Raw genomic sequence first — 14,268 nt, 5'->3', positions numbered from 1 at the left:
TTTCTTAATTAACGTTATTAAGTAATGGGTATGCCAAAAACCTTAAAAATTAATTATTGTAGATGGAAGGGATTAGGCAGTATTTACAGTTAGCTAACCCAAATTAACTCATGTTTATTAATTAACCTTCAACACCGAGGTAGTTAGAAATATTGCCAAAGTACAATCACTTCACCTCGTACGATTGTCACACATCACATACTTCAATTGATCTGTAAAATTATTTTTTTAAGATATCCTACAAAAAGTATATTTCATGAAAAAAGTATTTTCCTTCGTATCAAAATGCATGTTAATATATGATTTTTCCTTCGCCATTAATGATACCAACAAACTCCTGCCAAAGGACCCTCTTTCCCACCCAATTCACCTGTATAAAAAGTTAATATGCCTCCTCAAACCCCCACAACCTTAACTAAATCACCAAAAAAAACAAAAGAATGGAAGCTCACAACTTCAATATTCCATGGCTGATACTAATTCTTGTCCAATTCTTGCTACTAATCACTACTTCTTTGGCAGGAAAAGTTCCAGCAATTATAGTATTCGGCGACTCCTCCGTTGATGCTGGCAACAACAACCAGATATCTACTCTTCTTAAGAGCAATTTCGAGCCTTATGGCCGTGATTTTTATGACAAAAGACCAACAGGAAGATTCTGCAATGGACGTATTCCACCAGATTTTATATCTGAGGGTTTTGGTTTGAGGGCATTTGTGCCAGCTTATTTGGATCCCATGTATAAAATATCTGATTTTGCTGGTGGTGTTTGCTTTGCTTCTGCCGGTACTGGTTATGATAATGCTACCTCTGATGTTCTTGTAAGCTCTCATTCTTATTCTACTTAATTACTACTCCATTCTTATTCCCTCGTGTTAATTAATTATGAGGTAATATTGATTGATAAAGAAACCTAAAAAGAAATTATTGTGTAGCTATAAAGTTACGTTATTAAGGGTAAATAAGAAACTTAAAAGTTAAATTTTTGAGTACCACATAAAACTGAACAAAGAGAGTACTATAATATTTATGGTCGAATTTAATCTATATACACACTGTACAAGATTACTAATCAGTCTATTTTAATTTGTTGTAGCATAATATGTCTTATTGTCAAGTTGTTAACTTTACTTTTGTAGACAATTATGTAATTTTTTTAAATATTACTCTGATCGGCATAAGTTGATCATAATGTTTATACGAGGCATAAAACATTTTTATCTAGCGGAGCTTGAGGGAGATACAAGGTAAGGTATGAGTTCGGCCGAACCTAATAATTTTGGTTTAAATTCTATAAGTTGTTTTATAAAATTCACCTAATATAAACAAAATACTACTCTATAGAACTCAATAACTTAGAATGTAGTAAAATCTTAAACTCATAAACTTCAAATTTTTTGATGAACTTTTGATTTTTTATTTTTTATTTTCGGATAGAAAAAATAATAGTGATATGTTGTGTTCGTTGGGTAGATGGGGCACTCGTCAGCCACTCTCGTGCGCACACGAGGTTGCTTTAAATAAAAGGAAAAAGTAGGCCTTGTTTTTATTAAAGTCGGAAATTGTTGCTCCGAATTGAATATTCGTGTTTGTCGATGGAACGTAGTGTTACAATCTATTTATTATCTACCTATAGGGCATCTCCAATCTTTAGCCCATTTTTAATTCCTAAAATGGGGATTTTCCCATTTTGGGGACAACTTACTCTAACCATTTCTCTATTTTTTTTTTCTAAACATTTTTATATTCTTCTCTCTCTTCTATATTATATTATTATCTTTCATTTCAATTTCATTTTTTAATTTCCATTAACCAAATTCCATCTTTTATTTTTATTAATTTGTAATTTCCATTAAAATAATTCCATAAAATTTTAAATAATATAATTTGTAAGTAATTATTATAGATTAACTAATAATTCAAATAAAAGTGAAATCATTACTATACAAGATTAATTAAATACATATTACATATCGATAAAATTCATTCGAAATACTATAATGATTTTGGTGTATCTGGAAACGATATAGCTCCCTACTAAGTTATTATGCTATTTACCGTAGTTTCAATTTTTATGTATTCTAATTTAAAGTATTTTCAATTGTCATGTATTTCCAATTTTAATGTATTTTCAATCTTCTTTTCAATTTTAGCAACATCTAATATTTTATATTCGCACCTTTCAATTTTAGCAACATCTAATACTTTATATTTGCGCCATTTAATTTTTGAGATAATTATATATTTTTTGTACAATTATAACTTATAATAAAATTAAGTTACAATTTTACGTAAAAATAATAAATGCACGAAAATTAATTTATCCAAATTATACACCAAAGTTAAGATGTAAAATTAATATTATAAAGACATTACATAAACATAATTAGGTATATATAAAGAGATAAATTAAAAGATTAAATAATAAAATAATAATAAAAAAGTGATGAATAGTAATGGGGGAGATTAATAGTGTACCCCATATTTGAGGGAATACTATTCATCCCCCATTTTGGGGACAAAAATGAGGGAGGGTTGGAGCTAAATTACCCCAAAAATCGCCCCCATTATGGGGAATGGGGGTAGATGGCCTTAGGGGTGTACATGGACCGGGTTGGTTCGATTTTATCAAAACCAAACCAAACCAACTATATCGGTTTGGATTGGTTCGGTTTTGCCGGATTTTTCGGGTTTTCCGATTTTTTGTTACTTACATATTATTTCAATCTTACTTCGTTAAATATTTGATAAGTATATATCTATTTAGTAAAAATATAAAAAATTGACAAATATATTATCAATTAAAATATTCTAATGGGAAAATTATATTAGTAACATAATAATTATTTTTTTATTCGCATGACAATAATTTTTCGTTGATATACACTTTCAGGTTAACCGAATTTAGTAATTAAATATAAAAATCAATATGATACCTAAATATTAATAATCACTTCACATTCGAAAAAGATATAAGAATTTGATAGATCTTAACATATGATATGAATATGGAAGAACAAAGAGATAGACGTATTTCAGTAACACTTGATAAGAAAGTGATCATACAACCCATTAGTTAAGGTCAATAAATATGGAGCACTTCATATTCTATTAAAATTTGTATCCTGCAAGAGAATCCCAAATATTTCTAGATATTTTTTTAAACAAAATTTTATATAAAATCTTAAAAAAATATATAAAAATAATAGATTTATATGTCGGGTTGGTTCGGATTTTTTTACTCAATATCAAACCAATTCAAAGCAAACCAAGTTGGATTTTTTAATCGGTTTGGTTTGACTTTTCAGTTTGGTGTGGTTTTTCGATTCGGTTTGTACACCCTTAATCTACATAATTAAGTAGGTGAGTGCGTTCATATTTTATTGATTTTGTAGTACGTCTTGTTAAATCTGTTAAAATATTATTTTGGAAGAAAAGTGGCAAAAGTTTAGCATATCAACAGAAAGTACCGTTTTGGAATTATTATTAGCTCCGATCTGCTCTTTGGGAAGGATAAAATGATAAATAATGCGATGAGTACAGGAAAAACTTACTGCCCGCAACCCAAATCTTTGCACCAAATTTAATTAGTTTAGCACTTAGAAGACAATATTAAACGTAAAAATTGTACGGGGCGCCTTATTTGATTGCCCCCATTTAACCTATACCTATTTTTTTAAAACTTTTAATTTGTACTCACTTTCTAAACAACTTCAGCCCCCTTTCTCCTCCTCCTTCTCCTCCTCAAAGTTATATCCGCCCTCAACCTCTTTCTTAAGTCCGTGACTAAAGGTCCCTCCTTGATTGAATGGTGGCAATAGATGCGTTGAAGCAGCAGCTAACTAAAACTAACTGGTTTGAATAAATAAATCAGCTTATCATAAATCTGTATAAGTGCGTTGAAAACTTTTCGTTGTAGAAAAAATGCACAAATTTTTTATCTGTTTATGTTGAGACTAACTGGCTTGAATCACAACGAAAACCCCTTTATTTGTGCCATCTCTTAACATCATCTGTTTTGATGGATGGTTTAGTTTAAGCCTCTGGGAAGCATGAAAACATAAGCCAGTTACAAAACAAAAACTTCAGCTCTTCGCCAGTTACAAAACAAAAACTTCAGCTCTAGAGCTGAAGTTCACCAGTTACAAAACAAAGTATACCGGTCCAGTATAATATGCTGGAAGTTCATACACAAGTGCTCGAATCTCCAGTATATTATGCTGGAACTTTCCGTGTGTTGGAATTCCAGCATAATATGCTGGAAGTTCATACACAGGTGCACCGAACTCCAGTATATTATGCTGGACCGGTCTCTGTTGCAGCAAAATAGTGGCTATTTTTCATTGACTTGGTAAACGGTTGCTATTTTTGAATGACCAGTCCGAAAACTGGCTAGACCGTGCTATTTTTACCATTTTAAGTAGGCTTACCTGCATATTTCCTTTGGGTAACATGATAGAGCGTAAAAAGTTGTTTACACTAACAATGTATATAACTTAAATCCATATATTAATAGTATACTAATTCTTTTATGGGTAAAATATTTGATTGGCTTCAATGTGTTGTTCCTTTTCACAGAATGTGTTACCCCTGTGGAAAGAAGTAGAGAACTACAAAGATTATCAGAAGAAACTAGAAGCATATGCAGGAACCAGAAAAGCCAAATACATAATAGAGGAATCCTTATATCTTATCAGCATGGGAACAAACGATATTTTGGAGAATTATTATTCAATGCAAAGCAAACGTGCATCTCAATACACAATAGAACAGTTTCAGGTCTTCCTTCTTCAACTTGCAGAGAAGTTTGTGAAGCAAATTTATGATTTAGGAGCTAGGAAAATTTCCTTAGCTGGACTTCCTCCTATGGGTTGTTTACCTTTAGAAAGAGCAACTAATTATATAAGAGGAAGTGGAGATGGTTGCATTGAGAAATATAATGAAGTGGCTGTACATTTTAATGTGATGTTGAAGGGTTTGGTTCAGAAACTAAATGAGGAGCTTCCTGGGATTAGAGTTGTTTTTTCTGACGCCTATGATCTCATGCTTCAAATGATCAAAAATCCTTCTTCATTTGGTAAGTTTTTTCTTTTAATTATTTATCCATTTTTCCATTAAATAATTGACTCATAAAATTAGGTTAAGTTTCTAAGTTTTATATGTCAAGATTTCGGAAAAAATAGCCAGATTTACAACTGGTAATTAAAAAATAGCCACAACTTCAAAATGTAATCGAAATTTGGCCACTTTTTCATGTAAAGATAAAATCTGAACAAAAACATCCTTAAAAATCTGGAAATATTCCAGCATAATATGTTGGAGTTCGAATTTTTTACATATGAGATTCTAACATAATGTGCTGGAATTTCGTAATGTGCTGGAGTTGCAACATAATATATGCTGGAAGTTTAAATGCAGGAGTTTCATAATCCAACATATTATACTGGAACTTTTCGCGTGCAAGAGTTCCAACATAATATGCAGGAAGTTTTTACGCACGAGCTCCATAATCCAGCATATTATGCTGGAACTTTTCGTGTTTCAGCAAACAGCGATTATTTTTCAATGACTTTGCAAACGTTGGCTATTTTTCGATTACTAGTCCAAAACTGGGTAGCCCGTGCTATTTCACAAGATTTTCCCATAGTCACCCCAATTATAACAATAATATAAGATCATGAGAGTGTTGTTTTTTCCCTACTCGTTTCAATTATGAATTGAAGTGGGCGATAAATACTTTTAAGCTTAATTAATTGGACCTTCCAATTCTTGTTGCCTAAGTAATAATGCATTGCCCCTAAAAGTAGCTAAATCCTTCAAATCCTATTTTGTTCCTCTTAGGTAATATTTTATTGTCACAATTGTTCTTCCACAAATAAGTAATTTCTAGCTAGCTACTCGTAATTAAAAATTTAGTAAGTACTTGTAACTCTTAAAAGATCTCAAGGTAATTCTTCATTTCTTCCAAAGAAGCCAGATTTTTCAATATATATAATTCTCTCCATTCTTGTTTATGTGATATTATTTTCTTTTAATTTTTTCCAAAATAATGACACTTTTCATAATTCGTAAATAATGTAACTTAAATTTCTCATTTTACTTCTAATAATAATTTTTATGGCCACAGAAATGTAAGGACATATTTATTAGTACCATTTATCAAAGTATTCCTCTCTCTTTATTTCTTAAACTCTGTACGAGTCAAACTATGCCATATAATTTGAAAAGAATGCAGATATACATTTCTTTGGATTGATTACTTGACGGTCTTCAATATCATCTCTTTGACATTTTGGGGTAATTATCTAATGAATAATTTTAAATCAGGATTTGAGGTGGCAGGGATAGCATGTTGTGGCACAGGATTATTTGAAATGAGTTACTTGTGTGATAAGTTAAATCCATTTACATGCACAGACGCAAACAAGTACGTGTTTTGGGACTCTTTCCATCTCACTGAGAAAACAAACCTCATTATCACCAATTTCTTGATGAAAAATGTCCTTGCTGAATTTTTATAGTTCAACAATTGGATTTTCATATCAAGGATTTTTTACCTATGTAGATTTTCGGAGCATTATTTCTACGTTTTCTTGCTTTTAATTAATTAGTTTATTTAATTTCTACAATATTATGTAATATCCATGGTTTGAAAACAAATATTTGTATATATGTTAGTCATCTCAATCAGGTGATGATATCTGTACCTTTTCTTTTCGACACGTTAAGTAATGTAATTTGTCTTAGATTCATGTTTGTCTTATTTATATTTTAAAGCTTTTTATTTCTTTGTTTAAAGATATTACTATAAGTTATTATTAGATAGATCATCAAATCGGTTAAAATGCTTTGGGAAATCCAAATGAAGGGAGTATAGTTTTAAAAGAACTATACTCCAAGAAATTAACTGTAACTTACCTCTGAGTTTACTTCAAATGTTAGAAACAAGACAAAAACAAATTAAAAAAAAAAAAAAAAAAAAACTGTAGTCTCACTTATAAATTCAACGTAATATTGAAAACTCGGCTAAATTCTAACTAGCTTGAAAAGTCTTGATCTTTTGTTTTAGTCCCGATCTGGAAAGTGTTAATTTATCTGTTGGAAAAAAAGAATGAATGGTATATATGGTGGTCACATTATCATAAAGGATTATAATTATCGAAATCTAAAGTCTAACCTTTCATTGTCATAATGTCTCAATTAACTTTATTTATAGCAAAGGACGCACTCATATTGTCGTGTATTTTAGTGACAGATATACCTAATCTTTTGGGCTATTTAGTTTTGCAGTTGCGACAGAAGTCAGCCAATTAATTAATGCAGCAGATGATAACTTAATGGATTTAAGTTATATGCAATAATTTTGTAAATTGTTTTTACATTATTAGTGTGTTTTTAGCGTACTAGCAAGTTATTTTCTTTACATTTTAAGTTTCCAAATTAAGTTTATTAGTAATAAATATTTATCGCTGTAGGTTACTTCAACCTGATAGTATAAATAAGTATGCAATGCTGCACAAAACTTAACTTCTAATTTAATAGCGAAGAAAAGTTTAAAACACAAACACACAAACGTACGCCAGCAGAGACATAGCTAAGATTTGAAGCTTATGAGTTTAGGATCGAGTTCTAAAACTTTTAAATTATTAGGTTCTAAATTAATAATTTATATATATTTGATTAATTTATTAAGATAAATATATAATTTTCACTAAACTACGGAGTTCAGCCATACTCGTAACTTCTATTCTACTTCTGGCCTGTCCACAGGCTACTACGTGTGCTACAAAATCCATAAAACTTAAACTTTATATGTGTTTAAAGTAGGTTTCTAACATCCACGAAACTTCCAAAAAAGTATCTGCCAAATTCACTTAATTGTGAGCAGCCAAAAAAGAAAGTAAATGATTTTGTCTTATATAAGTCTTATTTGCTCTGGTTCATTGCTTCTAATGTGGTAAACTATGAGGGCAACAAAGACAATATCTGGACAACAAGGCCATGGCACAAATCTTAACCTTTTCTTTTAGGGGTTATTTGATTTGAATATATAAAAGTTATACTGGGATTAGTTATATTGAAATTAATTATTTTAGTATTATTTCTTATTGATCGTTTGATATGTTGTATTAATTTTGGGATTGATAATTTTAGTGCTTTATCCCGAGATAACTTATCTTGTGATTACTATTCTACCCTCTAGCAAGTATAAGTTATTTCGGTACTATTTTTAATCCTGGAATAATTTATGCCATGATTAGTGACCATACAAGAAATAAGGCGGTATTATCTCAAGACTATTTTTGCTTATCCATCATACCAAACTACCCCACGGAGTTTTAAGGATATATGTCGACACAGTAAGAACTTCTTTTTATTATCGATTTAATTTAATCGTAGGAGGTAATTCAATTATAATAGGTTATTTATAATTACATCACACCCTTTGTCGTGCGGTCATTACTCGGACTCTGCATGAACGCGTAATACTTTGTGCACCGGACTAAACTTTTTGTAATAGATTACTTATTTATTTTCTAGATTAACTTAATTAAGCTTGGTATTAAATTGTACATGTTTCTTTAGGTTAATTTAACCTAATAATGCAAAATTCTATTACATTGTTGGAGGGGCGGAGCTATTATATATGGATTACGGGATCAGCCAAATCCAGTAATTTTTGTCCAAACCCTGTATTTATCTTAAGAAATTTATTAAATATGTACATTCAGAATCCAATAACTTAAAAAAATTACAATGCTGAACTCATAAACTTTAACAAATTATGGCTCCGTCTCTGTATTATTTGTGCACAAAAAATAAAGTCTTTCCTTCATATATAAGATATTGACAATATGAATCAATTTTCAGTCTTCATCAGATAAGAGAAAGAAAAGAAAACGAAATGAATCTGATGTTAAAGTTTGTCACCAAATATTTGAAGATATAAAGGATATCAACCACCACCTTCATTTCTGCTCAACAGAGAATATTAGTACGAAGTAGTTCTCAAATTAATTATCCCCTTCAATCTTTCGGTGAGTAGTTGGTGCTATGAAATTTATAGCAGCTGTTTCTTAACCAAATTGTGACAATTCTCTCAATCTGCATCATATATATGTACTCCATTTTTTCTGTTTTGTTGGGTCCCTTCTAGATTTTTGCGGATGGTATGAATTTGTGGACCTCCAAAGGCGAAATTAAAACACTGATATTGCTTCTTAAATTAAATGTGGACGTGACTACATCCAAACTGTTGAAGTGCTGCAATGACAGCTGGAAACTAGCTGGAAATTAGTGGATCTAGCTTATGGGTAATTAGTTGTTAATAATTAGTTATAACAGAAATTAGGAAGATTGTTAGTAGTAATTAAGAGGAGTTAGTTAGCTGTATACATGTATATATACACGTGTGTATATCAGATATACACCACTTGTAATTAGACAAGTTCTCTCTCAATACACAGATATTGCAACTGTTCTGCATTCACAGTCTTCATTTTCTTCTCAGTTGTGGCTAACCACCAGTCAACAATGGTGGATTTAACATGGTATCAAAGCTGAGAGAATCGATCGGAGCTGTGAAGACTTAGCTTTAAGAGTTGTTCTGTGAAATTGTTGAGAAAATTTCTTCGATTGTTCTTCGACTTCTTCGAATTTCTAATTTCTGAGCAGATCGATAATGGCTGAGATAAACATTGACAATCCGCGACATCCGTTGTATCTACAACCTTCAGATGCACCAGGAAATGTGATAATTTCTGTTCGCTTGACTGGGAGTGAGAATTACTCGGTCTGGAGCAGAGCAATGAAGATTGCGTTGAAAGCTAAGAGAAAACTAGGGTTCATAGATGGTACATGCACCAAGGGTCAATTCACTGCTGATTTGGGCGAGGATTGGGAACGCGTTAATGCTACAGTATTGACTTGGATCATGAACACTGTCTCGCCGGAGCTGGTGAACGGGATAGTATATGCCAGCAATGCTCATGAAGTTTGGGCTGATTTAAAGGATCGCTTTGATAAGATCAATGGATCAAGGATATATAACCTTCAACGAGAAATTGCTACAATCTCTCAAGGTACTTCTAGTATCTCTGCTTATAATTCTAGACTTAAGCTGCTGTGGGATGAGTATAGTGCATTTATCCCTACTCTGCCTGTGATTCCTGAAACAAGAGAGTTCATAACACATCTAGAACAGCAAAAAAAATTTCAATTTTTGATGGGATTAAACGATAGCTTTAGTGCCATTAGAAGTCAAATGCTGCTTATGTCACCATCACCAAGTGTGAGTCGTGCATATGCTATGTTGATTAATGAAGAGAATCAGAGAAAGGTACATATGACCAATATACCTATGAATGAGGTGAATGATTCCACTGCTTTAATGAGTTCAAGAGATAATTCACAGAAGTTCAAAAGGTATGGAAATCTATATTGTGAGTATTGCAGAATGAAGGGTCACACTAAAGATACTTGTTACAAATTGGTGGGCTATCCACCTGGTTTCAAAGGAAAAAAGAAGCAGGAATATAGGCAATCCAATGCAGCCATAGGTGATGGATTTCATGCCAAGGATGATGGGCTCCCAGCCACAACAACTGCAGATCCAAATATGGCAAGACAAGGAATGCACAATTACTTCACTGATGAGCAATACAACCAGATAATAAAGCTCTTGAATCAGGACAAGGGAGAAGAATTTGCAGCCAACATGGCAGTTAACACTGATTCTCAACTGGCTCAAACGTGTGATACTCCTTGGATCATTGATACTGGAGCAACAAACCACATGACTTCAAACATTAACCTGCTGAATGATATAACTAAATTGCCTAACACCAAAAGAGGTAATGTTCATCAACCAAATGGTAAAACAGTACCAGTCATGTATCAAGGAAAGTGTAAGATCACAGATGGTGAATTAATTCAGAATGTTTTGTATGTACCTGACTTCAAGTACAACTTACTGTCAGTCGCAAAATTGACTAAGGAGTTGTTTTGCTCAGCACTTTTCTTTCCATCATTCTGTGTATTCCAGGACCTGTGCACTGGGAAGGTGAGGGGGATTGGTAAGGAGAAGGGTGACCTTTACTTGCTGTTACCATATGGATCAAGTTCAAATAAGCTCAAGCAACAAATTAGAGGTTGTTTAGCAGAAGATGTTACATAATGTGTGGCACAGAAGACTAGGACATGTACCAGCAAAAGTGATGAAACAGTTGACATTTCTGAAGCACAAGATGCCTACAGATTGTAACTTCAATACATGCACTATATGTCCATTAGCAATACAAGCTAGGAAACCTTTTCCCCTCAGTACAACTAGAGCAGCAGTAATTTTTCAACTAGTACATGTAGACATCTGGGGACCTTATAAAGTACCTACATCTATTGGAAATAGATATTTCTTGACACTGGTAGATGATCATTCTAAGATGATTTGGGTGTTCTTAATGAAATTGAAAAGTGGTACTCTTATGCTTCTGAAGTCTTTTATCAAAATGGTGAATGTGCAGTTTAACCACAATGTTAAATGTCTTAGAACTGATAATGGAGTTGAGTTTTTTAGTTCTGAATGCCCAACCTTTCTATCAGACAATGGGATATTACATCAAAGTAGTTGTCCACACACTCCACAACAAAATGGAGTGGTGGAAAGGAGACACAGGCATATCTTAGAGGTGGCAAGGGCACTAAGATTACAAGGTGGCATAACACTTCATTTCTGGGGAGACTGTGTCCTGGCAGCTGTGTATCTGATAAATAGATTGCCATCTTCTGTACTAAGTGGCAAATTACCATATGAGGTTTTTCCCAAATCACCACCTTCATTACTACACTTAAGGGTCATCGGGTGTCTTTGTTTTGCTACAGTTATCAGGGAGCATGATAAACTTCTTCCTAGAGCAGTAGCAGCAGTCCATATGGGGTATTCCACATCTCAAAAGGGATACAGATTATACAGTCTCAAGGACAAGAAGTTCTTTATCAGCAGAGATGTCACATTTAGAGAGGATATGTTCCCATTCTTGATGATGAAAGAAGGAAAAATACCTCCATTATTTCATGAAGCAAATAGGTACTGTGTAACAGAACAACATACATTTGCTCAGGATATGCAAACTCCTAGTCAGGACCTAGATCAACTACATGCTGAGCATGATGCTACAATACCTCAGTTCGCTGACTTACCTAAAAATGATGCTGAGGGGTTCCAGGCCACTGAGATAGCTCATGAGGCAACATCACATATGCAGCCCAGAAGAACCAGCAGAGGGTCCAAACCACCAATATGGGCCAAGGATTATATATGTCCAACTATGAAAACTTCCTCTTCTACCTGTCAATATCCTATGTCCAACTACCTGGGTTATGACTCACTAGGTAATGCTTATCAAAGCTATCTTACTGCAGTGACAACAGATATTGAACCTACATCATACCATCAGGCAATGAAGGATCAGAGGTGGAAAGATGCTATGCAGGCTGAAATTGATGCACTAATCAGCAACAACACATGGGAGGTGGTTCCTATTCCTAAAGGCAAGGTTCCTATTAGTTGCAAGTGGGTATACAAAATCAAGCATCGATCAGATGGAACAATAGAAAGGTACAAAGCTAGATTAGTGGCAAAAGGTTACAGTCAACAAGAGGGGTTAGACTATCAAGAAACATTCTCCCCTGCGGTTAAAATGATAACTATCAGGACTGTCATTGCCTTAGCAGCCATGCATCAATGGCCATTGTTTCAGATGGATGTTCACAATGCCTTCCTCCAAGGTGACCTTGAGGAAGAAGTATACATGCAATTGCCTCCTGGATTTGGTATCCAAGGGGGGAATACAGGATGTAGACTACTCAAATCCCTATACGGCCTCAAACAAGCATCTAGACAGTGGAACCTTAAGCTCTCTAATGCACTCATACAAGCTGGTTTCCAACAAAGCAAACATGATCATTCCCTATTCATCTTGAAGAAGCACAACAGACAAGTTATTATACTTGTGTATGTGGATGATCTTCTTATTACAGGGAATGATGCTGGTCTCATTCAAGAAGCCAAGAATACTCTACAAAATAGCTTCAAGATGAAGGACCTAGGAACTCTGAAGTACTTCCTAGGAATAGAGGTGTGCAGGTCACAACAGGGGATTTTGCTTTGCCAAAGAAGATATGCCCTGGAGCTGATTGCAGAGTTAGGATTATCAGGTTCCAAGCCTGCCTTAACTCCAATGGAGCAGAACAAGAAACTTTCCACTGCTGAATATGATCAGTACTGTGAACTCAGTGATGATACAACATTAGAAGATGTAAGAGAATATCAAAGGCTGGTTGGGAAGCTGCTTTACTTGACATTAACCAGGCCAGACATAGCATATAGTGTGCAGACCTTGAGTCAATTTATGCAGTCCCCTAAGAAGTCACACCTTGAAGCAGCCTACAGAATTGTGAAGTATGTGAAAAATGAGCCAGGATTAGGAGTGTTGATGAGTGCAGAAAAGAGTACAGTCTTAAGAGCATTTTGTGATGCAGACTGGGCAAGCTACCCAAACTCAAGGAAATCTGTAACAGGGTACTTGGTGAAGCTGGGGAACTCTTTGTTAGCTTGGAAGTCAAAGAAGCAAAACACACTAGCAAGAAGCTCAGCAGAATCAGAGTACAGGAGCATGGCCCTGACAGTAGCTGAACTCATATGGCTACTAGGCTTATTCAAGGAGTTGGAGGTCAACATTGATGTCACAGTTCAACTGTTTACAGACAGCAAGGCAACAATGCAGATAACTAGCAACCCTGTGTTTCATGAAAGAACAAAACACATAGAAGTTGACTGCCATTTCATAAGAGAAAAGGTGCAACAAGGAATGGTACACCCTGAGTATGTGCCAACAGAAGAGCAAGAAGCAGACATTTTGACAAAGGGACTTGGAAGCATGCAGCACTATCATTTGTTATCCAAGCTAGGGGTGTTGAATATCTTCACACCCTCTAGCTTGAAGGGGGGTGTTGAAGTGCTGCAATGACAGCTGGAAACTAGCTGGAAATTAGTGGATCTAGCTTATGGGTAATTAGTTGTTAATAGTTAGTTATAACAGAAATTAGGAAGATTGTTAGTAGTAATTAAGAGGAGTTAGTTAGCTGTATACATGTATATATACACGTGTGTATATCAGATATACACCACTTGTAATTAGACAAGTTCTCTCTCAATACACAGATATTGCAACTGTTCTGCATTCACAGTCTTCATTTTCTTCTCACTTG

At 33.8% G+C, this 14,268-nt stretch overlaps 2 protein-coding genes across 2 annotated transcripts; both read left to right on the top strand.

The window, feature by feature from the left end:
• On the top strand, positions 376–6,746 carry LOC109225544 (GDSL esterase/lipase At2g04570-like). Its single transcript, XM_019390249.1, has 3 exons — positions 376–821; positions 4,579–5,077; positions 6,328–6,746. Exons 1-3 carry the CDS (start codon positions 441–443, stop codon positions 6,519–6,521), a joined length of 1,074 nt encoding a protein of 357 aa, XP_019245794.1. The 5' UTR covers positions 376–440; the 3' UTR covers positions 6,522–6,746.
• LOC109226328 lies at positions 9,458–11,169 on the top strand. Its single transcript, XM_019391116.1, has 2 exons — positions 9,458–10,853; positions 11,045–11,169. Exons 1-2 carry the CDS (start codon positions 9,683–9,685, stop codon positions 11,077–11,079), a joined length of 1,206 nt encoding a protein of 401 aa, XP_019246661.1. The 5' UTR covers positions 9,458–9,682; the 3' UTR covers positions 11,080–11,169.

The sequence above is a fragment of the Nicotiana attenuata genome, chromosome 5, assembly GCF_001879085.1.
Source record: "Nicotiana attenuata strain UT chromosome 5, NIATTr2, whole genome shotgun sequence".
NCBI classification, from domain to species: Eukaryota; Viridiplantae; Streptophyta; class Magnoliopsida; order Solanales; family Solanaceae; genus Nicotiana; species Nicotiana attenuata.
This window is presented reverse-complemented; position numbering and strand designations above follow the sequence as displayed.